The sequence below is a fragment of the Lissotriton helveticus genome, chromosome 3_1 (assembly GCF_964261635.1).
Source record: "Lissotriton helveticus chromosome 3_1, aLisHel1.1, whole genome shotgun sequence".
NCBI lineage: Eukaryota > Metazoa > Chordata > Amphibia > Caudata > Salamandridae > Lissotriton > Lissotriton helveticus.
The window spans coordinates 2,086,764,044-2,086,789,856 of NC_136061.1; the positions used below are offsets into that span (position 1 = coordinate 2,086,764,044).

General features: G+C 41.1%; 1 protein-coding gene and 1 long non-coding RNA gene across 5 annotated transcripts in view; one reads left to right on the forward strand and one right to left on the reverse strand.

Moving 5' to 3' along the window:
* Nucleotides 1-16,198, forward strand: part of LOC144824123 (uncharacterized) — a 199,585-nt gene extending 183,387 nt beyond the window's left edge. Inside the window, exon 3 of the long non-coding RNA XR_013608905.1 lies at nt 15,849-16,198. This is a non-coding gene — a long non-coding RNA (uncharacterized LOC144824123). The remainder of the gene's footprint in view (nt 1-15,848) is intronic.
* LOC144824122 (aminopeptidase Ey-like) overlaps nt 1-25,813 on the reverse strand; it is an 836,887-nt gene that overhangs the window by 16,924 nt on the left and 794,150 nt on the right. For all 4 annotated transcript variants that reach the window (XM_078683237.1, XM_078683239.1, XM_078683235.1 and 1 more), the window contains exons 19-20: nt 19,526-19,666; nt 16,209-16,290 (exon numbers count right to left, since the gene is read on the reverse strand). In XM_078683237.1, coding sequence (XP_078539363.1) covers nt 16,209-16,290; nt 19,526-19,666 — 223 coding nt within the window. The remainder of the gene's footprint in view (nt 1-16,208; nt 16,291-19,525; nt 19,667-25,813) is intronic.

The following is a 25,813-nucleotide window of genomic DNA, read 5'->3' on the forward strand; positions in this document are numbered from 1 at the left end:
AAATGCACTACAATTAAAATTAGGTAGTTGTGAGGTGGGACATGTGGGTGGGATCATATGGGTGGGGGTAGGATATTGGATAGTTCATTTGATGTATACTGAGGCTTTAGTTTTGTAAGGCAGATTGCTGAGGTAAAGTATGTGACGGGCACCTGTTTCTTTTTCACACAATACAACTGGACAGTGGTCTGTTCTGCACCCCTCCTTACCAAGTTTTCAGACAGAGCGCATGTCTACTGAAATTCATAGGCACTTGTATATGATGAAAAGAAGAATTAAAGATGCCTGTAGAAAGTCAGCACTGAAAAATGTACAGCTCACGATATGGATCATTGTGCATGCACCCAGTATTATTTATTTTTCTTACGACAGGAGCCACGAGGGAGGGGCTCTCTCAACAAGCTGCATGTGCTGAGGCTTCTCTTGCTACCATCTCCAGTCTGGCATAACCTGTCACATGCTACTACCAGCAGTGGGAGGTGTGGGTTTTAATAACAGCGCTGAAAATGGGAGACAGAAAGAACACAAGGGACAGCACTGACATTGTCACGGTAGAGATGCAGGACTCGGCTTCCCATTCTCATGAAGTAATGGACGAGTCAACAAATTAACGGGGAGAGCTGAGCTAGAGCTGAACCAAGAATCTGTCTCGGATCATAGAGCCGGTGCACGAGCAAAGCACATTTAGAATGTTTCCTATGCAAATCATACAACAAACATCACGTAAAATACAATCAAGTCGTCAAAATTCAAAAATGTGTATTACTTTAACATGTGAAAGCTTTGACATTAATACATCAAATTAATACAACATTAATACATCACATTAATACAGGACTGAGAAGTTATTTATTAAAAGTTATTAAACATGAACCATTAATGAACTAAGAAGGCAAGACAGTTGTCATGTAAGCCTTGTATGTGGTCCAGATTATTGTAAAGTAACATTTTAGTTTATTAAATGAAACACAATCGTTTTTTTACAAATTATATTCTGAACACGTTTGAAAGAACCGCCATACAGGATAATGAAGAATGAATGGTTTCACTTTGTACAAATCAGACAGTAAATGCATATCTATTTGTCTTTCCTAAGGTTAAGGCTATGTTTCATTCCCTTGTGCATTTTTCTGTAGTAATTATATAGCCCAAACTCGACCTGGATGGTATTGGAGCCCTTCACATGAACACAAGTTACATTATACAAGGTCATCCTTCATTTTGATAGGGATGGGTAGATTAAGTGATTTGCCCAGAATCACAAGATCGGAGTTGACGCCGAGACTCAAAACTGGTTCGTTATTTCAACGTTTGTGGCTCTGGCTGTAATTCCACATCCAGGGTACATGGTGGGAGGCAAGCTGAAGCCACCTGAAAGCTTGACTTGTTATGGGCTCAAGTTTCCAACAGGACTCAAGTTTTCAGTAGCTTGGCCACCTCTATGCTCAGGAGTATTTCATTGTAGAAGCACAAGGTAAAGAAAGGACCAGGGTATGAGCTTTTATATTCAGGAATAGAAGAGAGCTTTAATAGGCGGCACTCGCTGCTCCCGACTGGTTTAACACATAACATTTGGTAATAAATGCTGTAACCATTTGGCTGGTGAACAGGATCTACGGCAGGCCGTACACCCTGATAGGGGCCAAAGAGGTAGGTGGAGGAAAGGTACAATCAGGCACAGTACAGTAACAACATCGTCACATGTAGGACAGAGTTTTTCCATGAGCATCAAACATATTATGATACGTCATATTGCTTGTCTTCCTGTGTCTAGCCCATGGCAGAGGCTGTAAAAGTTTCTAGTCCAATTACCCTGGAACCCTTCCACTGGCTGAATGCATGACATGTGTGAGTGGTCTATTTGCATATTGAAAGCTATATACACCCTCCTTCCAGCAATGTGCATTGTGGTGCACTCTTTTGGGGAGGCAAGGAAGAGTGTTGGAAGGTTGTAGTCCAGAGTCATGAACTGAAGTTTGTGTTATAAAAATAGTGCAAACAAAATACTGAGGACAAAGTTATCTCAAGTAACTGTAGCTTATGCCCTAAGGTAACTATACTCACTCCCAATACATGCACTGCTAATTACCTCACATATTACATCACTCATGACATCTTCTCTGACATCATTGAGAACATTACTGCACTACTCGAAAGTACATCATTCATGACAACACTGTGCATGGCGATAGCTGTGGCTATGCCTTCCGCCCAACCTCCCAAGTGTGCCTCCCCCACCTTGCATAGTGGTTCTTGGTTCCAGTGGCACAGTGAGCAAAGGACCCACATGTTGGGGTACCCTTGGTCACTTAGGGCAAGATATCAAACACACAAAAGGGTTTTTGAGGATTCTTGCAGTATGACTAACCACTGGCAATCACTTGGGGTAGCACTCCAATCCATTAACCTGACTGAAGAGCCCCAAGCAGGGCAAAACTGAGTTTGGGTTGCTTGTTTTCCTGTCCAGAGAAGACCTGGCTTGGCAGTTTAGGCTGAACTCTTCCTGTTGGAGAAAGGTTAAGACTGATTTGAATATTAGTGGGGCTAATCTGAGGTGGCATAGTGGGCAAAAGAAGGATGGGTTGGAATGGTATACCGAGTGATTGCCAGTGGCAAGACTTCCCGTATCACCTTTTGTTTGAGATCAAACTTTAATCAGGTTAGCTTAAAGGACAGTACACTCTTTACATTTAAACATTTAGAAACTCTGTACTTTTAATTATCTCTTTTGTTTTTTTTATATCAGCTTCTTCTTTCTCTGTACATTTTTAAATCGCTCGAGCTGCATTCAAACTTTTATCATACATTAGTTCCTTTTTCAAATCGTCACTCAGATGGAATGGTGCATAGACACCACCAGTAAGTAACACAAAGACTGCCAAGTTGGGAGGAGCCATAAAGTTACCAAACTAGGACGTCGATTAGGATGGCGGACGGACATGCGTCCGTCCGCCACCCCTGAGGTGGAGGGACCGTCTGCAGGGGCAGTGGCGGTCCCTCCGTTGGAATTAGGATGTGACCGCCATCCTGGCAGTCACATCCTGTAAAGTCAACATTGCGGCGGCTGCTGCTTTAAGCAGCACCTGCCGCAATGTCAATTATGCATGCAAATGCAGGGGGGTACCATAGGTATCCCCCATGTGCACCCCCCACCCCTCAACACCCTGGGGGCCCGCAAGGGCCCCCCAGAAGCAATTCTCCACATGCTTTTCCACTGCAGAAAATCCGCCACGGAAAAGCATGTTTACACACACATCGTAATCTGGCTGGCGGTGTCTTGCAGACACGGCCACCAAATTGCGGTCAACACCCCGCGGTTCAGCGGCGGACGGACCTGCCGTCCACCGCTGATCCCCCCGCCATCATGATCTGGCGGGGGGTGTTTTCCGGGTCCGCGGCGGTGAATCCCCATCCTCCGGGCCGGCGGTGGCTTCCACCGGCCCGGAGGATGCGGATTCACTGCAATCATAATCGACCCCTAGATACTGATCAAAGTTCTGTAAAGGTGAGATTGCAAGAACTAGTCCTCACCTTAAGGAATACTTGAAATAGAATAAAACGTTAATTGACATGGTAATCATCTTCCTGTATCACAACCCCCTTTTAGGCCTCAAGTGACAATCTAAAGAAGATATTCAGGTCGCTATCTATCACCTGGAAGACGTTTAATTCATTTAATCTTACTTTGATGAAAGGGGCACATTTTAGACAGATGCAGTTTTACGCCAAGTGGCTGTTGTGTAGAACCCCAGTTTTTCTACTTAAAATAAAACATACTGCTTTACGTGTCTGAGAGAAGGGGGAGTTGTGGTCCCATATATTTTGGAGCTGTCCAAAAATAAATTAATTTTGGTTGGAGATTGTCCTGTATTGCTCTCTTCCTTTGGAACTGACTCCGTCCCGTCTTCTGATGTCCAGACAGCAGTTTGTGGGTATTCACCTGATATTAAAATCGATTTATTACAAAGAAAAAGAATATATATCATTGTCCCAATTGCAAGATCAATAATTCTTCAAAATGGGTGCTCAAAAGAAATCCAAACTTTTCAGCAATTGCGGCCTAAATTAAGTAGAATTAAGGAACTGGAAGGAAGATAGGGTTCCTATGCAGCCATTTACAGACTCTGGGAGGTGTTGGGATAAAGCTTATGTTTTAGTCGTGGCCCAATAAGAAAGGTAGGGAGTGTGAAAATATCAAATTATTTATTGTTTGTATTTGTATGGCCTATTTATATTCAGAGTTTAAAACAAAGTATCTTTCTGGTTTCAAATCATCAACTGTAATGTTTTAATAATTTCGACCTGATGTTTAATGACAATTGTATGATGGTCTGAACTTTTCCAATTAAAATAAAAAAAATTTAAATGACATCTTCATCCAGAAATGCAATGCAAGGCCTCACTCATTTACTGTTATAGAACAATCCTGAAAACATAGGGCATAGCTTCATGAGGTACTGACAAGTTATTCTCTCTGTTCTATGGTTGGAATTCTATGGCACATCTTAGAATTCAGCTGCAATATTACGAATCCTGTTTCCAGCTCAACTTCTTCAACACCCCCAGTCTCATCTGCATCTGACATTACTGACTTGCCCATAGCTCCAGTTGCCTCTGGAGAACAAGAGGTTATCATCCCACCGCTCGACATTATTTTACAAACCCTAACGAATCATCGCCAGGAGGCACAAGAACATTTCTTATAGCTGAGGGATGACAACTGCAAAATGCAAAATTCCTTGCAAGAGCTTACTCTTAAATTGGGGGGAATCACACAGGAGATAGAGGGTCTGCAGCTTAGGGTAGTAGGTATTGAAGAAGGGACTGCTCGTATAGAGTCTACTGTGAACCGACATGACTCACAGATTACGACCCTGCTGCTGAAACTGGAAGATCTGGAAAACCGTCAAAGACATTTAAATTTGTGGCTCTTTGGGATACCTGAAGGTGCAGAAGGGTCAGACTCAAGGGCTTATGTTGTTAAATTGTTTCAGAAGGCATTCCCAGACCTATCTGATTGGGACTGGGACTCTCAACTCCAAAGAGCTCATAGGTTACCTCTAACCCAGAGGAATAAGGAAAGCAAATTTCCTCGTCCATACCTTATTTACTTCGGGAACTTCTTACTAAGACAGGCAGTCTCGTTGAAAGCACGGCCTAACTCTCATATACAGTATTGTTGCATAATAACAAACAAATGAAGAATAATTTGTAAAACATGAAAACTTGTCCCGTGGTTGCGTTGAAAGGTGGGCCAGGCGTTCCTCCAGTGATTGCGGCCTTCAAATGCACAGAATGTGTTTTTAATTCCACTGCTGTTTAATGTAATTAAATTTAATGCATGAAAGAAACAAAACACAAAGCGGGCAGGTTGTCTGAGAAGCGTCCTTTCCAGGGCCCTGCCGGTGTCAGGGCCGCTCTGCGCTAAGACGATCGCCTTGGCAGCGCAGAGCTATGCAGGGCGGCGCAGTTCATCTTTTAGTGCCTCTTTGTGTCTGAGACACACGACACTGAGGCCATTGTGTGCAGAGAATGGGTGGAGGGGGGGTGGGATTAAGGAGACCCCTTTAATTAAAGTGCCTGGATACAAGGTGAGAATTGTAGAGGCGGGACGTGTCTGCTGACAGGGTAGTCCAAAATCAGGGCTGCTGCTGTGGAGTCATTGAAGGCGCTTCTTACTGGGTAAGGACAAGTCTGCGAAAGCAACATCCACCCTCCCTAGGATTTTAGGGAAGGAACTGCCAGCACCAAGGATGCGCCCACTCAGTGCTTAATTTGTGCCGGTCCTTGCACTTAGTGGGGAGCAGCACTAATTTTTGGGGATCGAAATGTAAACAAGCATTTGCAATGCAATAGGTCTCGCAGTAGTGAAAGTTTGAGCTACTGGTGTTGCAGCTAATAATGCAACGTCATTAGCTCAAACTTTCAGTAAAGCGAGATCTATTGCATTGCAAATGCTTTTTTTATTTCCAGTGTCGAGGGCCAGGCTCCTCCCCCTGAAGTTGTGGGAGTTGTGCAAGCAGAAAAGCTGTGCATGAAAGAGGGACTATTCAAACTTTGTAATGTAGAAAGGGAATATGTGTGTTAATAAAACCACAAGCTTGAAATGTGACCCGTGCTATGAAACACCTTGCTCCTGAGATGGCTAAAGCCAGTAGGCACGCCTTTTTTGTACTGGGGGGCCGTTTTCAGTCAGTGCACGCAGGCGCCTGTTCAGGTCGAAGTGACGAGGAGTAAAGGAGGCAGACGCAAAGTGTGACCGTGGACAACAGTGACATAATGTTACTGCAACACATTGCAGATAGGGTGAGGGCCCTGCGGGGAGGGCGAGCGGAGGAGAGGGCAGTGCATACTTAGCTAGAGAGCTGTAAATGTGTCAGCAGCCGGGCACCTTTTATTTGAGCAGAAGGAGAAAATCGTGCACTGTCACACTAGGGTTTTTGCAGTCGACACCGCTCTACATCCTGCCGAGAGTGATAAAATACAATACTACTTAATGCTAGGGTTACCAGATTTTTAAAGTACAAGCATTTGCAATGCAGTAAGGAGTCACAGCACACATGAGGAAACGGAGCACATACAGGAAGAGAGTTTACTCTCCTTTGATTTTAAGATGCCCTCTTGGTTTATGGAAGAGAAATAACTTTCAGGGGCGGGGCTAGTGGCCCCATATTTAATTATTTTAACTGGGATTCTTCTGCGACCCCTCACCTCCCATAAATCCTGTCTTTTTGGAATGCGTGCAGCGCTCTCTCTGGTTACTGCCTGTAATGTACCTATTTATATTTATGTGCTCTTATAGTGTCTCGAAGTGGACGAAATGTGTCCTCTTGGCACTCAATATTTTACCCCCAAAAACCGACGCGTACTATCGCACGTCTGTTTGTTGAAAATTACTTTATTGTCTGAATGAGACCATTGCGTTTATCATTCTGCTCTTTACGGGACCTTAAAGCACCATGAAGCAGCCAGGCAGCGTTGAGGCGCGATGTAAACACTTCAGCAAGTAATTGGCCACCACGTGGTGCTCCCTGGGGAACCTCAGATTCCCCAGGGAGAGAAGAGCGCAAGCAAGCATGCCTGGGCGGAGGGGGCAGAGGGGGGTGGAGGGGGCAGGGCAGGGGGAGAGAGGTGGACCGAGGGGGGTGGCCATAGAAGCTAAGTGGAGTGAAGTGTGTCACTGCTTTCAGTCCACATTGCCATTGCACAATCTTGGCGACAGTGCCACCTACAATGAAGAGGGAAGGACATTAATGAGCACTCTCAACATCAGGACCCTCTTATTGTGGCTCACAGAAAATAACACTTGAGGATGCACCAATGGGGGCACTTATTTAGGGGTTTTTGGGCCAACCTAACATGTAAGTTACCGCCATCAATGCCCTGTTTTTTGCTTATGGACTAACCAATCTTAGCTAGGGCTTCTTCATGATCACTTGCGCATGACAGGGGTAAGATTGCGCTTTTATTGCGGATTTGCCGTGTGGGCTGGCACACCCACCAGGGGTCAGGCTCAGTCCCGCAGCCCACTTATCACACTGCTCTGAACCACATTTTTCACCAAGCATAATCGATCCCGATATAATACCACTCTTTCTCTCATGATTCACTGATTGCTGCACAAAAGATATATGTTGTTTTTAAAATGGCAGTGCATGGACTGTGCAGGGAAGAAACAGTGTGAGCAAATTTGTAAACCCGTTGAAAAAGGCAACCAGGGACAGAAAAAACGGGACAGTGAGAAAGCGAAAGGCAGTATTAAAGAAGGCGAGCAACTAAATTAGCAGTAACACGACTGGTGGTATGAGGTACCAATAACAGTGTGAGGAGATGTTTGAGATGGTGAGAAGCATCTTTGGGATAAACGCAGCTGCGTAGATATTCGCATAATTGGCATACTAATATCAAATAAAAGAATACCGCTGGGGTATGAATTTTGGTTGGCAAAGTTTTTTTCAATCCTGAAAAAGACCGACGTGTCCATCAAGTCAACATTAATATCCATATACTGTATGCAAAAGGGAGAGAAATACAGACACCTCACCCATCCCCAGTGACCTTCGAACGTGTTGATAGGTAACCGGGTTTACAAGTCAGGTTTCTTACCTTTAGTAAGTCACCATGAAATGACTGGGCCTTTTGCATAAATTGAGAGCATATTTTAGTCTATTCTCCAAAGCCGCTGGATCCGTTTTTAGAACAATGCTAGCACAAACCCCGTGCACACGGCTCTGAGATTCGGGTGCATGAAATTATACATGTTTAAATGTGCTGCTGTTGCATGCTCTGCTCTGCACATAGAGGCGAGTGATGACCTCCGTTCACAACACACTCTTACCCAATTGCACAACCTTATCTCTGCAACTGGACAAGCCATTTTACCTTTTTAAATAGAAACACCGCAAAATAAAACGAGCTGACAGGGCAGTAACTCTCGGTTAATGCCCTCGAACGGCCACCAAGCCCATCAAAAACTCTGGAAATATAAAGTGAATGCGGGGCACAAACAGGAGGGTGGGGGCTGCCCGTGCATGCACGGCATTACTCCGGAAATATAAAGGGAATGCGGGGCACAAACAGGAGGGCGGGGGCTGCCCGCGCATGCGCGGCATTTCTAACTTTTATTCTGAAGAGCCCCAGTTACAAATGCCGCGCATGCGCGGCCAGCCCCCGCCCTCCCAAGTCCGGCAGCTGAAGTCCCGGGTCCCAGGAGGGGGCCTGGGTGAAGAACATCGGGAAGCCCGGTGAGGTAAGAGGGGGAAGGGGGTTGTAGCTGTGTGTGTGCGCGTGTGTAGCTGTGCGTGTGTATGTATATGTGTGACTGTGTGTCTGTTAGCTGTGCGCGGGTATATTTTCGTCTGTGTGCCTGCGTGGGTGTATGTGTGTGCGCATGCGTGAGTGTGGCTGTGTGTGCGCGCGGGCGAGAGCCTGTCTTGCTGTGAATCTGAGGCAGGGGCTGGCCGTGCGCGCCCACGAGGTGAAGTCGACGCTCGTGCCCGGCCCCTGTCTCAGATTCCCAGGAGACGGCTGACAATAGTTGTCGAGCAGGGCAAACCATGCTTCGCATGCTTTCTCCAAGGCTCGACCTAAAAAGCTACTGGGCCAACTAGGTTACGACATAATTGCTTGTTCTACACTAAATTCTCCAATTAGATGGGTCGCTATTCTTAAAGATAGGCGATGTAAAGTTGAAATTCTTAAAACTGCTTTAGTTAAAGGAGGGAGATGGACTATAGTGCAATTGATTGTTGAAAAGTGTAAATATGTATTTTGTGTTGTTTATGGGCCAAACTTAGATGAACCTATTACTTTCGACCGACTAAATATGGAACTTTTGGATTGGGAAGGGGAACTTGTTATTATGGGAGATTTTAACTGCTTAATGGATTATGATCTCGATACTACCAGGCGCGGTGCCTTTCATCGTATGCGTAAATCTCGCGCTGCAATTTTAGAAATAGGCCGCATTCATAATATTAGGGATATCTGGCGAAGTATTCATCCTAATATAGCTGGGTATACATTCTATTCTGCGCCACATAAATTATGTTCACGCATTGATATGGCCTGGGCCACAAGTAGGATATTGAATACCAGTTCCATCGAGATATGTCCACGGGTCAACTCAGACCATAACCCCATTCTGCTTACGTTTAATACCCCACAACAATATCAGGGCCCTAGGTTGTTTTCTTTTCCCAGGTATTTATTATTAGACACAGAGTTTATTTCTCAGCTTAAGCTGCATCTTATAGAATTTATTGAAATACATTTGAATTCCACTTCATGCATCATAGTCTGGGATGCTTGTAAGGCCAGTATCAGGGGATTTACCCAACAATTTGTTTTTCGACAGAACTTTGAGCGTCGTAAAACAAATAAAACGCTCACTACTAATATCTTATCGCTAGAACAATTAATGGCTGATGCTCTACATCAAGGCTCCCGAATGCTGTTGAATTGGGGTTAAAGCTAGTGAACTTAAAATCTACGATGAAAAACATCTTTAGGGAAAAGAGCAGTGTGAAATTACGTAAATATCAAGTATCTCAATACGAGAGTGGTGATAAAATCGGGAACATTTTGGCCTATAAGGTTGCGGATGATAAAGCTAAAACATTGAATAAAACTTTAAAAGGTCCCAATAATATTATTTATGATCAGCCGGCACAGATACTGGAACAATTTGTGGAGTTTTACAGAACCTTATATACTCCAGAAAATTACCCTAGCCTGGCTCATGTACAAGACTATTTGGACAGGAATGTTAAAGAAAATATAGGAATAACTGGGTTAGACCAACTGTCGGATAACATCAGTATGATTGAGATCAGGCAAGCCATTTTTTCCCTACCATCAGGAAAAGCGACAGTGGAGGATGCTTTACCAATAGAGATATATACAATTTGTATCGATGAGCTATTACCCCTTTTCTATCAGGTAATTAAGTTTATTGGTGAGAATGGAAAAGCCCGAGCTCCTGGAATACTGCTAAAATGGTCTTCTTCTTGAAAAAGGGTAAACCTCCTGATGAGTGTGGGTCATGTAGACCCATCTCACGTATAAACACCAACCCCAAAGTATTTGCTAAAGCTTTGCCCACTCGATTGGCTCCACTTATACCTAAAATAGTGAATCCACAACAACATGGGTTTGTCATTGGAAGGGATACCACAGCTCATATCAACATGGCCATAACTGCTTTCGATATAGCAGAGACGGATTCCATCCCACTCGGTAGGATATTGTTCGATGCTGAGAAAGCTTTCGACCGAGTGGGGTGGCATTATCTCTGGTTAGTAATGACAGCTTTTGGTTTCAATGGCCAATTTGTAAGATGGATACGAGCCATATATGATAACCCTATGGTGAAAATCAGTTATGGAGGTATGATGTCTTCCATCTTTGCCATATCCCGTGGCACCTGGCAAGGATGCCCTTAGTCACCCTTGCTGTTTGCGCTTTCAATGGAACCTTTTCTTTATGCTTTACAGATACAGTCCCAAATTACGGCCTTCAAATGCGGCCCTCATTCCCTGAAAATGACGGCGTATGCCGATGATATAGCTATCTATCCCACAGATGTGGCAGAGGCTCTACAGGGGATAATGGCCGAAGTTAATAAATTCGGAGCCGTGTCCGGATATAAACTGAATATAAATAAAACACAAATAGTGGCAAACTATAAACCTGTGGTACCCATACAAGGGATTTGTAGGACTGCTACTTATCTGGGTGTTAACATTTCTTCTAAAATAAGTGAGGTAATTACATTTAATTATGACGCTTTAGTAAAATCAACGGCTCTTTTATTAAATAAACGGCACAAGCTCCCCCTAAATATCATTGGTAGGATTAATTTGATCAAAATGAAGGTATTACCTAAATTTCTTTATTTATTCCGGTCTATCCCATTATCTCTTAGTAATTCTTTTTTTAAGAAACTTGACGGGATTCTCAGTAGCTTTATCTGGGTATATCGGAAAGCTTGCAGGTCAATGATATTACTTAAGCGCTCTTTAGACAAAGGTGGGCTCAATTTCCCTGATTTTAAATTATATTTTTTGGCATCTTTTTTCGGCCGTCTTCGTAGCCTACTTAATATGGATAATCAACTTTATTTTCATACATTTATGCTAAAGTCTGACTCCAATATGTTTTTATTAAGAGTTATCGACCCTAACTACTTTAAAAGGGTGCGATTTAAGATTGCCAGAGATACAGTTAAAATTTGGTTTAACATTTTGACAATATGTAATACCTATTTTTTTCACCCTAAACTTTTGTTATGGGGAAACCCGGGACTTCCCGGGATCTTTAGTGATGGCATGGTAAATATATGGGCTGCTCGTGGAATAAAAACTTTAGGGGATCTATATGGTTTCCACAGCTTTTTAGACTTTGAGACACTTAAAAACGTATACAAATTGACTGAAGCTATGAGATTTAAACATTTACAAATACATGATTATCTTATACGTAAGATGAAAGTCCGGGAAATCGTGGATTCGGACATATGGAAGTGTTTTTATTCATTTAAATTTAAATCTTCAATTAGTGAGGGTTACAAATGTCTCAACTCCTATAAAATTATTGACTGCTCTAAAATCGCTGAGAAATGGAGTTTAAAGATGGGGTCTAATATCACTCCTAGTAATATTGCTGCTTCTTTCCGTAATATTAATAATCTCGTACAATCTTCAAGCTTAAGACTACAGCAATTTAAGACCACTTGTATGCTATACCACACACCAGAAAGGATCTCTAAATGGTCTACAAATATTCTTTATAGTGACCGGACTAAATGCCCCAAATGTGATTTTAGGGTGGCAGATCTTGAGCATATGCTATTTTCTTGCCTGGCTCTGTCCAAGTTTTGGTCAGATCTGGACAAGATCTTGAAACAAAAACTTGTTAGATCACCCTCAATTACAGCATTAACAGTATTATTAGATATACATATAGTCACTATCCCTCAGAAAGATTTAGTAACTATTTTGTTGTCATGCGCTAAGCTAACTGTGGCTCGAGCTTGGATCTCCCCGAAGTCTCCCCACATTATTGAATGGTGGTCATTGTTTAATGAAATATACACAATGGAGCATGCTTTAGGTAGAATGAGAGGTGGTCGTTCATTAATGAAATGTGATAAAATTTGGGGCACCTTTATATAAATATTGTCACAATTCTTTAAATTAATCGGGGAAATTCCCCTTTTTCTTCTCTCTTTTGTTTTAGGCAACTTTGATTATTGGATGTATTATTTACTATTTTGGCTTTATCCCGCAACGTTCCTTGTTACCTCATTATGTTGTGATATTATACCAGTATTGATATGTTCAGAAATTATCTCCATTTTGCTTAATTGTTTTTCTCTACTTCCTTGGTACATTTTGTTTTGTTAAAATGTACTTTTTTGTCTTTCTCGTGTTGTTAATAAAAAAAATGTTTTAAAAACAAAAGATTTCAGCTGTTTCCCAAAAGGCCAATGAGATCTCTTGACAATGGTATGATTAATGCCTTTTTGCTGGGCTGCTGAAAAATAACGTCTCATCCAAAATTCATCAAAAGCATTAACCTGCATCAAGTGGGAACATAGACCATAAATGTCCAAGTCTTTGGAATCTGCACTAGAACCCTGCAAAATTCATCAGATACAGTGTGTAACCCAGTATGACACACTTGTTGGACCTTTCACCTATCTCCTCTTGGACTACTAAGGCTGCAAATCCACATCTCTAAATAGGCACAGCAGTCACTGCCTTACATCCCTCGCATCAACTTTATCTAGGACCATCTACTTCACATAATTTGCCTCGTAGTATGCCTGCTTCCCACAAAGCAGACCATTTCCCTGGCCCTTTGGCTTGTTACAACCAACTGTGCACCAGGCCATTGACATTCCACAAAAATTCTGCAAATTGCCTTAAATAATCTAGGTTTACCTACCGTACTCAAGGGCACTTCCCACGTGGGAAGAAACCTGGGCATAAACATTTAATCTAGATAACAGTGTGTAGCCAGATACATACACTCTCTTCCTCAGTGCACCCATAAATCAGCTACACACAAGGAATGGTAATCCGGTCCCTTCACCTACCAGATACTAACTTGAAAGACTGCCTGCCATTTTCAGCTTCACTTTCGCCAACATTTATTAGCCACAAAGCTCCTTATGGAACATACTTCCACCCGTGTTGGAAAGTTGCTTATGTAACTGTAGTATAATTTCCCTCATCCTCTCCCATAGATACACACAGTTAAATAAATGAGCATCAGAGATGGTCTTTAACTAATGCTCCTGCTTGCAGTATTAAGCTGTGGCTAGTGCCCTCATACAGCTCATTAATGGTGCCGCTGTACCTTTTTTAGACCCTGGGATATCTTTCAAATCAGCCATGTACTACGTTTCCAGGAAGATATTCATATAACAGGGTCCTAGACAAGTTCCCTGACCATCCCTGTACCCACTATATAGACCTTTAACTCAGGTTTTTCATTGCCAGTTAGCTCAGGTAATGGAAACGTCTGGCACAACACCCATGGCTAAGTCTCATTAGAAAGTCTTCTTTAAACAATCACATTTAATAAGCTAAACAGGACAGATGGAGAAAAGTTCAAGTGATTATTCTAATGAGAAAGGATGCTGAGGTCCTATCTGAAGCCATCACAGAACTCAGTGAGAGGATAGCTGCCAATTGAAAGAAGCCAGAGGCATGCTTTTGATAACAGTCAAACTTTTATGTGTTCGGGCTACAATGCAAATGTATGGGTAGAGGCGCAAAAATAGCATGGCACCAAATGGCTAAAGAAAATTGTGGATCAGTGTAACATATTTTAGGACTAGGCTAGAAGTTAGATCAATTTGAAATCAAGGACTGATAGTCTCTATGACAGGATAGTATGGTTCAACATGCAACAGTAGATATTTGTGGATTAATGTTCTGATTGCTATTTCTGACTGAATTATGAGGAAACAAACAAATGTTGGTTGGGTGATTGGAAATGAGCAGGCACTGTGAGGCATTTGGGTCACCAGGATTCTATCCTCAGCCTTTTGACTCAGACACAATCATAGGGGATAAGCCACAGAACACCTAAACTGATGAGAAGTCTATATTAGGATTGTCATACGTTTAAATGTTGGGGAAAGAGGACGCACTGGTAAGGCTCACATAATGGAGAAGTGAATACCACTTGCAAGTTTTCTTACACCTGAGGTTATTATATAGTAAAAAGTTAACAATTATAATTGTGCATATGGGAAGGAAAATTGAGCAAGAGCATTTTAGCTGCGTGTACAGAGAGGCAGTTGAAACATACAACATATGCACAATAAAAGTGTACACTCAGGACTTTGCAGTATCAAATATTACATAGTATAAGTATGGGTGTTACTTGCAACTTGACTTAACAAAATCAGGCAATGGCATTTCAGAGGTCCAAAGTACATTCATGTTATGAGAGGTGGTAAGGGAACATTTATATCCTTGTACCCTTACATCATTGATATCAGGGCTGAAGATTCAATAGTACCTTAAGAGTAGCATATCACTCACAGTGTCATGAGTGGCAGTCCAAAGTTACAAACACACTCAAATCATGTGTTGGATCACGAGGGGCACTAGTGCTGCAGCAAAACATAAAGTAAAGCATCAAATGGTGCAAGTAAGGATATTACATAAAAAGTTGTGAAGACTGTGGGGATTTGAGGCTGTAAAAGCAAGGTTAAGGGAGATCAAGAGGCTAGTGTAACCTCACCGTGAGACGAAGGGCTGTAATGGTAGGGTGGCACCATTGCTACCTCAAGGTCTGAATCTTGCTTATTTAGGACTAAATGGAGACCACGCCTTTCTTGATTAACCCTTATTTAGAATGGAGATCTAAGTGGGGATGACCATGAGCATGCAGTAATTGAGAGAGAGAGAGAGAGAGAGAGAGAGAGAGAGAGAGAGAGAGAGCATTGTGAAATAAGGGAGGAGTGCCACAAAACGTTGTTTCAAAGGGGTTTCCACACTACTTTAGCAATCAGTGACCTACGGCTGCCTAATAGACTCAAAGGTCAGGCAGCCTCTCTTTGGCCAATCAGGTCTGGGGAAGTCAGAGATGCCAAGGAGAGGTAGAAGTAAGGGAGTCAATTCCACCACGAAGGAGTCAACATTGTGTGAGTCACTGAAAATGATTCACTCTGTTTTAAGGTTATTTTGATGATGCACATTATGATAATTTGAATTTTTGCACGCATTAGAACTAACATATTATTATGTTTTTGATGTTGGGAAGAATTTGAATCAACCAAATAGTATTTAATATGAACGCAACTTTGCTTTTTCATATCATGGCCTTAGATGAGGGTTCAAACAGAAGAAGAGCAGGCAACCAGCATCAAGTTGTATGGCAGAAGAAGCAGCAGACTAGTACCTACAAACGTTTCTGCCAAGAATCCTAGGAGAGTCGTCCTGCCTTTGACTCCTCTTGAAAAAATAAAACAAAGAAAAGGCAATTAACTGCTTCAGTCGCCCTTTTTTGCCTAGTGGTAAGAGTGATGAATTAGGAGAATACATTGATGGATGTGATATCTAATGATTAGCTTAACTCAGCCAGTGAAGATGTAATAAAGAACAGCAAGCTTTCTTTCATATCTATGGGTATGTTGCTGGCCTATATTTTAAACTTACAATCTTCTGAAAGCCCATAGCACTTCTTACCTGTTTTAAGTCAAACTCTGAAGAAAACCTCCGTGTCACTCTTGTAACCAGGTTTGGCAAAGAAAATGATCCAATGCCATGCCTGCAAATTATGAGAAAGAAATTGAGATGTTTAGCAGTCGCTGTGTGATTTTACTCTAAAGGGACTATCCAGTCCTTTGAATTGCAGGTAGTCACATGCACTAAACTACTTGCATAACGTTTACATAAGATGTTTGTTAAAAAAAGATACTTTAAAGGACCTGTTGTAACAAGATGATTTACAATGAAGATATATCATTACGAGAGTTGGTATACAACTATTTCCGCAATGGGATACTGTATTTAAACTCATTTCACCAAAACTGAATAACATTTTCCAAATTGCAGGAGGCCTGATAAAAACATTAAAAAATAAACAGCATTTTGTATTAGTCTACTGTTGCCATCTTGTCATATTTCATAACAGTAATGAGTAGAAACAAAACGAAAAGTGAGAGTTTTAGATTAGGCATTCATTAACAGGACACAGACTGAGGGGCTCATTTACAAAATAATGGTGTAACGAATCAGCCTTTCCTGCATGGTCACCCCAGATTTTGTTCCTTATTGTGGACTCTATTTTTAATGGTTTTTGAACTCTGAGCACTTTACCCCTTCAGTGCCAGAGTAAAGTTCTTGTGCTCCCCCTCTGAATATTGTTCAATGGGTTTACCCCTGATTGACCTATTTAACTTGCCCACATAGCTCTAGTATATTGTGTAGACAATACCCCAAGTGCCTCGAAGTTAAATGGCACCTGTGTAGGCTGCCTTTCACGGTGTTGGGCTCCAAAGATGGCTACTATGTATGGCCTGCCTGCAGCAGCCTGAAAACCTGATGTCAAACATATCAAAATATCTGCTTTTAAATATCAATAGTCCACCCCTAAGTATAACTTGTTACCCACAATGTAAGATGCCTGATATTTAAAAGTAGAACATGTGTGAAATTAAAATTTGTATTTTTTCAGGTAACTAGGCCCCAAAAGCTGATTTGACCTGTAGCGCAGTAGCTGAATCATAGAAAATGTCAAAGGACAGATTATAATTGTTTATCTGTAAATTTTGACAGGAAATGGCTAACATAGCTATTTATGGACTATTTCATATTTAGTAAAATACCACTTCATTATCTTTGGGGTTACGGCATTAGAGGGATTGAAAACGGACTTAGGGCTGGGCCTTTGCTTCAGAAGAAGCACTTGTCCTTGTTAATGCACTCAGGAAGATGACTTGCAGTGGTTGTTCTTGGACTCAGCAGGGGACTTTGCAGGTTTATGAGGGCTGCACATGTGTAGGATTTCTTGAAGGAAGAGCAGGGGGTTGGGTTGGGAGCTCTGATAAAGAGCAACAGACACCTACCTATTGGCTGCAGGCCGCTGGCTATGCTTAGCAGCTTTAAGAAGTAGTGGGGATATTTTGTGATACCAGTGGCAACTAAAACTGTACTTTTTAAGGTCTTGGCTTCAGCTTTACCTGTTTTTGGCAGAACTAATATTTCTAATGCACAACATAATGTTAGAGTGGGGCTTCGGTCAGTGATTTGCTCATTTGTTGTCTATCTTAGGTGTCTTCTCTTGATTCAATTGCTTTCCTTGATATTCTTATGTTTGTCTGACTCAAGAGCTCTTTGGTCTCAGGATGACTTGTAGCCTTGTCTGCAGACTTTTTTTCTTTTGCATACCATTCCATTAAAGTGCTTAATGTTTCCTTGCCCTCTGCCCACTCTTTCCTGTCCCCTTCATGCCCTCTTTGTACTCCACTCCCCCCCTTCCTAAAGCCCCCCTCATATTGCTCTATGCTCCTCTCTTGTTGAAAATAATTTACTATCTATTTGCTTATTTACTTTATTACAAGGTTCCGGTAATCATAAGTGCGTGTGGTCTACTCACCCCTTTTTCTTTTCTTTTAATTTACTGTTACCATGTTAGAACTTGTGCACATGCGTCCCACTGCAAGCATATACATCTGTGACCTTCTTGAAATGGGTTTTTATTTGTCTTGACACAAGTGTCCTCATGCTTATGCTAAAAAGCAAAGCCACTCTGCCTTTCTTGTGGGGTGCAAAGGGCCCACTCTAAGTCTCCATTTTTGTTTCACATTTTAGCTTGACACTAGTTTCTAATGTGACTTTTTACATGCTTTGCACTTACACAATATTGTACGGAGAAATTAGCAAGTATTATTATCACATTATTCGGGCACTCTGTCCAAGGCTATGGCACATAGAACGTGATGCCCTTATATTTGGTTGTCCTGTTGGAGACAGCTCTAAGAGTCCAGACTAACCTTCACATTAGCTCTGCAGATTTGATACAGTGTGATTGGACAGTGCTTTTATTTATAAAAACAGCCTCTGCATTACATTCAGCAGAGAAGCACTTCTGCTGGGATTGTCCTTGAATGCGATGCACTGTGACTGAGATGCAGTCCTGCTGACTCTGACATCCATCCTGTAAAGGACTAAATCTTGTTTCACACAGGCCCACTTCCTGACACATCATATTCAGATATTGGGGTTAGGCTATCGCAAGGGATCTGGCTGAGGTACTCTCACTATGCTCTCTATTGTTAATGTGCTATTATGTAGGAGTATAATCATATAATCACATAAGTAATGTTATAAAGGTTGAACTGTTTATCTTTTTCACTATTACTGTAATGCTGGTTACAATGCTCTGTTTCTTCTGTCTAATGATTATTACACAACACTCTATTTATAAAGGAATATGATTGTTTCAATAAAGCCATTTCATATCTTTCTTGTGTTTACCTTGGGCATACAAAAGTTAACAACAAAAGGTTTGATCTGTTTCCACATTTCCTTGGGGAGTAGAAACAGTGGTCATGTTCGAGGTTGCTGACACCATCTGGTAAGTTTATGGGTTCAGATGGGGACATTGTGAGCTAACTAGAATCCAGGCCAAGATTTTCTGATGGTATGTGTGAACTAAGTTTCCATATTGCGAAGCTTCTGTTGTTCAGATACATAGTCCTACTTAATTTGTAAGTATCATATAACACCTTGTAGAGCTGAGATCTATTGTTTTGCAACTGCATTTTTAAATATTAAAAGCACTGTACCTTGCAAAGATTACATATATTTCAAATAAATTATGTGAAGTTGCCAGTCTTCCAGTTTTGCAATTTTGCACCTCCTTAAGAAATACACAATATACTGTATTAGCAGCAGGTATGTCAATCATTTCAACCATAGATATCTCTCTTATTCCATCTGCCTAATTGTACCCCATGACCAAAAGATATTGACTCCCGAATCCATGGCAGATAACTTACTGACTAAAAAGGGTCTTCCAGTTTGCTCGAACAAAGTCCCAAGCAAGGCTCTGCCCGACGGCATTGTTGGCAATAAGAGTAATGGCGGAAATGCTGTCTTGCTTTCGGATTTTTGTGGGATCCAAGGTATACTGAAGATATCTATGAAATAACAAAAGAATGTATGACAAGTATTAGTAAAAATAGGATATTTTAAAAACTTGATTCACGTAATAAAGGAGTTTTGTTTTCCAAATAGACATCGGCATAATCTTACTCAAAATATTAAAACAACTCAGGGGAAAGCTCTGAAACGTTGGCTATTGGATAAAAAATGGTAGGCTGAGCTCTCTCTCTTTGCAGTTCTTTTTAGCCCCAAGGCACCTATGTGCATTAGTGCGCTCTATAAATTGTATTTTCATTTCACATTTCATTAAAATATTGAAACATGCTTAGGGCATTGTACACAACAGTGTTAGATACAAAGCAAATATTTTAGCGAATATGAGCATGTTTGTAGTAATTGGGACTTTCCTGCTCATGTTTTTAAATTTTTAATATGTGCTGAGGTAACCAATTCTCGTAATGGGTATTATTGTAGAATCAATGTCCAACTTAACACACAAAGGAAGTTGCACACTATTCTTTGGAAGCACAAGCATTTATAGCCACATACTGTAATGTTTCTGTTATCGAAACTCAATGTAACTCTCATGATATAATAATGTGGGCCGCAGTTTTCTCATCAATATTTTCAGTGCAAATGTTGCAGTGATATTATCAATTATGTCATCGGAGATATCACAAGTGATACAACATGGGGGAACTAGCAGTGCCTGTCGAGGGTGCGCTATCTCTGGGTGTGTGAGTGGTTATGTGGGTGTGTTAGTGGGTATGTCAGTATGTGGTGAGTGTGTCAGTGTGTGTGCGACTAGCTGTGTGGGTCTGTGAGTGGGAGTGAGGGTCTGTTAGTGGATATGTGAGTGGCAGTATGGGTGTGTATGTGAGTGTGTGAGTGTGTGATTGCCTTTGTGGGTCTGTAATTGGGTGTGTGAATGGTTTTGTGGGTCTGATAGGGGGCATACGAGTGACTGCACAGGTGTGTGAGTTGGTGAGTGAGTAGTTGGTTGTGTATATGGGGTGTATGTGGGTCTGAGAGTGGGCGTGTGAGTGGTTCTCTAGGTCTCTGAGTGGGCATCAGATGTGTGAGTGGGTGTGAGTGGTTATGGGGGTGTGTACATGGGTGTGTGAGTGGCTGTATGAATGTGTGAGTCGGTGTGTGGGTAGCTGTGTGGGTGTGTGAGTATGTGAGTGTCTGTGAGTGTGTGTGTTTTTTATTTGGGATCTGGATCCATAGATTCATTGCAGATTCACACAATGCTGCACTGAGCACCCGCTTTGGATCTGCAGATCCTCGCGCATGAAAAATAAAACATTTATAGACAATTTCTCACTCATGAAGGGTCCCTCAAAGACCCCTCCCTAAGTCCAGTGTGGGTCAGGATACCTCTATTCTCCATCAGTCCAGTGCGGGCAGGATACATCTATTCATACCCCTTATATCCTATTTATACCTTATTTCTTCCAAGGAACTGTGTCCTGATTCACAAAATGTCAGTCACAACTTTTCTATCACGTTGCAGCCAGCCAAGCGCATCATTGCTGTTGGCGAGTGGATCCGAGGAGCCACGGCGATGGATCCTCGTCTCTGGATATATATATCCCAACCAATAACCCAATTTCTTATACCGAGGCATTCGGTCAGCCTTCTTCATCTTTTGGATTGTTCAGCTGCCATTCACTTTTATCATCTTCTGCATAACGACAGGCAGCAAAGGAGTCCACAGGCAGCAAACAGCACTGCAACGAACATCTCTGACCCTGTTTCTGCTTTTCCTTCCTTCCCAACTCCCTATCAGTGCACCTTTACTAGAAGGAACAGAATACACTTAAACTGCAGCCTAATGCTTTGCTACATTGCTCGAAAATTGACCAGTAGTGCACATGCACAGATACTGCTGACTAAATCAGTGCTGTTAAATGCTTTCAGACTTTGGGTTTTCCATTTTTCAAAAGTTCTTTCCTTTACTCAAAGTAGTGGAAGCAGCTTAAGCACAGTATTTTGAAAAGTAGAAAATAAATTTGCTTGAGTTCCAACAAACAAAATGCCAGACTTGGCAGCATGAAATGTTTTGCCTTCTCCCCTCCTGTTTGCTGGTATTTCATTATATTGGCAGTATATAACCAGTGCTGAAGAGACATTTGCATCTCAAGGCATGCAGGGATACTTGGGATCTGCGTGGTACCCTATCCCAAATAGAGATAGATTCAGCCGAGCTGGATCAGACACAGACTCTACACCACACTTTGAATTATCTACAGTGCTGAGCACCCCTACTAGCTGACTTTAAGGAGTCGGTGGAAAGAGAGGCCCATTATCTTGGGAAATATGCTAAGGCCCTGTAGATATGGAGCAGGGGAAATACCAGGCTGGGGTGCTCAACTACTACACCGACCATCACACTTCTTGGTTAGTCTAAAACGTCACTGAAATAACTAATTATTTAGATGAAATAGCCATGGTTTGGCTTGCCACTTCTCACCAGAGATTCCTTAGTAAACCTTTCACTACTGAAGAAATAATCCAAGCCATTGATTCGATGGATGGCTCTAAGGCACCAGACCTAAATGGGTTTTCTCCGGGTTTCTATAAACAGTTCGAGCAACTACTGATGCCATATCTCCTAGAAATGTACACAGAGCCACCAGAGAATGGCATACTCATGCCCACTCTCCGTAGAGCAGTGATAACGTTAATTCGGAATCTAAGGAAAGACCCCTTATGCTGTGGCTCCTATTGGCCGGTTTCGTTGTTAAATTTTGATACTAAAATATTAGCAAAAATTTTATAGACCCGACGTGCATTAATAATGGAACAAATATTATCTCCTGCTCAATTGGGATTTGTTCCTCACAGATCAACAGCGCTAAACCTGCGAACCATTTTTGCCATATTACATAGCATTATCTCTATGGTTCTAGTGACATTGGTATTACTAGAGTCTGAAAAGGCCTTTGATTCACTGCAATGGACTTTTTTACATGCCACACTATTGCAAATGTCGTTCCCTTTTGGATTCACGTCCCTCATAACTCTACTATACTCGCAACCATCAGCATGCATTCAACTCAATGGGCCATTCGTTGTGTCACGGGGAACTCGATAGGGATGTCCCCTATCACCCCTATTATTCATAATAACAAGGGACCCCCTCGTGCATCATCCCCAGATGAACCACCTCCATAGGGTTCTACAGTTTAAGCCCGTCCCACTTCTAGTCACACTATATCGGGATATTATCCTTTATGTGAGACACCTAACCGAGAATCTGACACATTGGTTAGGATACTTTCGCTTCCCATATGAATGCATTGGTCTTAGAGTTCCCAAAATGCATCTCTACTATCTGGTAGCACAGCGCAGCTTTGTCCAACATTGGTACCAGTCAGACATGCAAATACACTATACTCGACCCAAGATAGACCTTGTTGCCCCAACACCACTAGAAGTAATATTGCAGACCAGGCTAAGCAAGACCCACATGCTATTCAAACGGTGTCCACGACTAGTTGGGCCTGGAACATACTGATTCAGATTACAGGTGTACAACTCCTGTACTCTTAGACAATTCCTCCCGCGTCAACCCTTGGTTGTCAATTACGCAAGAAACATTGGTCCAACGCACCCTTTTGAGATTTTTTTAAGGTTCACTGACACAACATCAATGTGAAAAATATTATATAACAAATATCAAGTAAAAAATATAGACATCAAAAATATCGACTCCTATACTTAAACAGGGAAGTAAAAAATATTGAATCAAAGATATTGATGTAAACAATATAGATGTAAAAAATTTCATTTTAAATGTATTTATAAAATAAAAAAATATATTAAATATATTAAACATTAATAATTCTAACACAAGAAATTAAATTCAATATACATTTTTACAAAATATTACAAATAAACGTAATTAAAAAAATAAGCACAAAAACATAATAATGTATACATATATATTTACTATAAAATTATTCATAAACTATTATCTTTAATTTATTTTAAAAGTTTAAAATGTTATAAAAAGAATATATATATATATATATATATAAAATTTAAAATATAAAAAAAATCTAGAATAAATTAACACATTAAACTATGAATAAAAATATAAACTTAAATTGCGCAGTACTAAAAATAATAATAATAATAGTTAATTTGTAGAGCGCCTGGCTACCCCCAAAGGGTATACAACCTTTACAACGCAACTTTTACCACGACCTACCATTACCACGCATTTTTTACAACGCAGGATCCATGACAACGCATACCATTACCACGCATGTATTTACAACGCAGGTACTTTTACAACGCATACCATTACAACGTAAGTATTGGTAAGTATATTATTTTATTAAAAATATTATTTGGTTTTTTTTGTAAAGGGGTATTTTTTGGGTTCAGGGTCAGTTTTGGGTTTTTGGGTAAAGGGGTATTTTTAGGGTTCAGGGTCAGTTTTCAGTTTTTGGGTAAAGGGGTATTTTTAGGGTTTAGGGTCAGTTTTCAGTTTTTGGGTAAAGGGGTATTTTTAGGGTTTAGGGTCAGTTTTCAGTTTTTGGGTAAAGGGGTATTTTTAGGGTTTAGGGTCAGTTTTCAGTTTTTGGGTAAAGGGGTATTTTTAGGGTTCAGGGTCAGTTTTCAGTTTTTGGGTAAAGGGGTATTTTTAGGGTTCAGGGTCAGTTTTCAGTTTTTGGGTAAAGGGGTATTTTTAGGGTTCAGGGTCAGTTTTCAGTTTTTGGGTAAAGGGGTATTTTTAGGGTTTAGGGTCAGTTTTCAGTTTTTGGGTAAAGGGGTATTTTTAGGGTTCAGGGTCAGTTTTCAGTTTTTGGGTAAAGGGGTATTTTTAGGGTTCAGGGTCAGTTTTCAGTTTTTGGGTAAAGGGTTATTTTTAGGGTTCAGGGTCAGTTTTTAGTTTTTGGGTAAAGGGGTATTTTTAGGGTTCAGGGTCAGTTTTGGGTTTTTGGGTAAATGGGTATTTTTAGGGTTCAGGGTCAGTTTTGGGTTTTTGGGTAAAGGGGTATTTTTAGGGTTCAGGGTCAGTTTTGGGTTTTTGGGTAAAAGGGTATTTTTAGGGTTCAGGGTCAGTTATGGGTTTTTGGGTAAAACGGGTATTTTTTGGGTTCAGGGTCAGTTTTGGGTTTTTGGGTAAAGGGGTATTTTTAGGGTTCAGGGTCAGTTTTGAGTTTTTGGGTAAAAGGGGTATTTTTTGGGTTCAAGGTCAGTTTTGGGTTTAAATGTAAATTACATTAAATTAAATTGATTAAATTAAATTAAATTAATTAAATTAAATTACATTAAAATGAATTAAATTAAATTAAATTAATTAAATTAAATTAATTAAATTAAATTAAATTACAATATATTAATTTTAATTAAATTAAATATTAAAAAATATTATATACTTACCAATACTTACGTTGTAATTGTATGCGTTGTAAAGGTATATGCGTTGTAAATACATGCGTGGTAATGGTATGCGTTGTCATGGATCCTGCGTTGTAAAAAATGCGTGGTAATGGTAGGCGTGGTAAAAGTATGCGTTGTAACGTCATACATCCCCCCCAAAGGTGTGTCCCCGTGCTAGAAGTACATCAGCAGGAGTGGGGAAAAAGATCCCGAACTAGCGTTGGTATAGCCATGTTTTCAGGCCTCTACGAAGGGTGGGTTCAGATTTCCACGCACGTAGCAAAAGCGGTAGTGAGTACCAGTTTTGGCCGCTAGATAGCCAAATGAGCGAGCTCCCATCCTTGCCTTTGTTATCTTAGGATTCTTAAGTAAATGCGCTCCTGTCGATCTTAGCTGTCGACTAGGATTTTGCGGGGTGAGGAAGTCGTGCAGGTAGCTTGGGCCTTTCCCCTGTATGCTCCGATGACAGAAGCACATAGTTCTGAAAATAATTCTCTTCCCAAGTGGGAACCAGTGAAGGGAATCAAGTGCTTTTGTCATGGAAGTACGTCTAGGTAGATTGAGGACAACGCATGCTGCCGCATTTTGAATTCGTTGGAGTCGTTTCAGGCAGTCTTTTGGCACAGCAAGATATAGGAGATACCAGTAGTCAAGTTGCGAGGTTAACAAAGTGTGAACAATGGTTTTCCTTGCTAATATGGGGAGGATAATTAAGTTTTTTTTAGCATCTTCAGGCAGCTAAAGCATCTCCCTGCCACCTTTTTAGATTGAGACTCGAATAA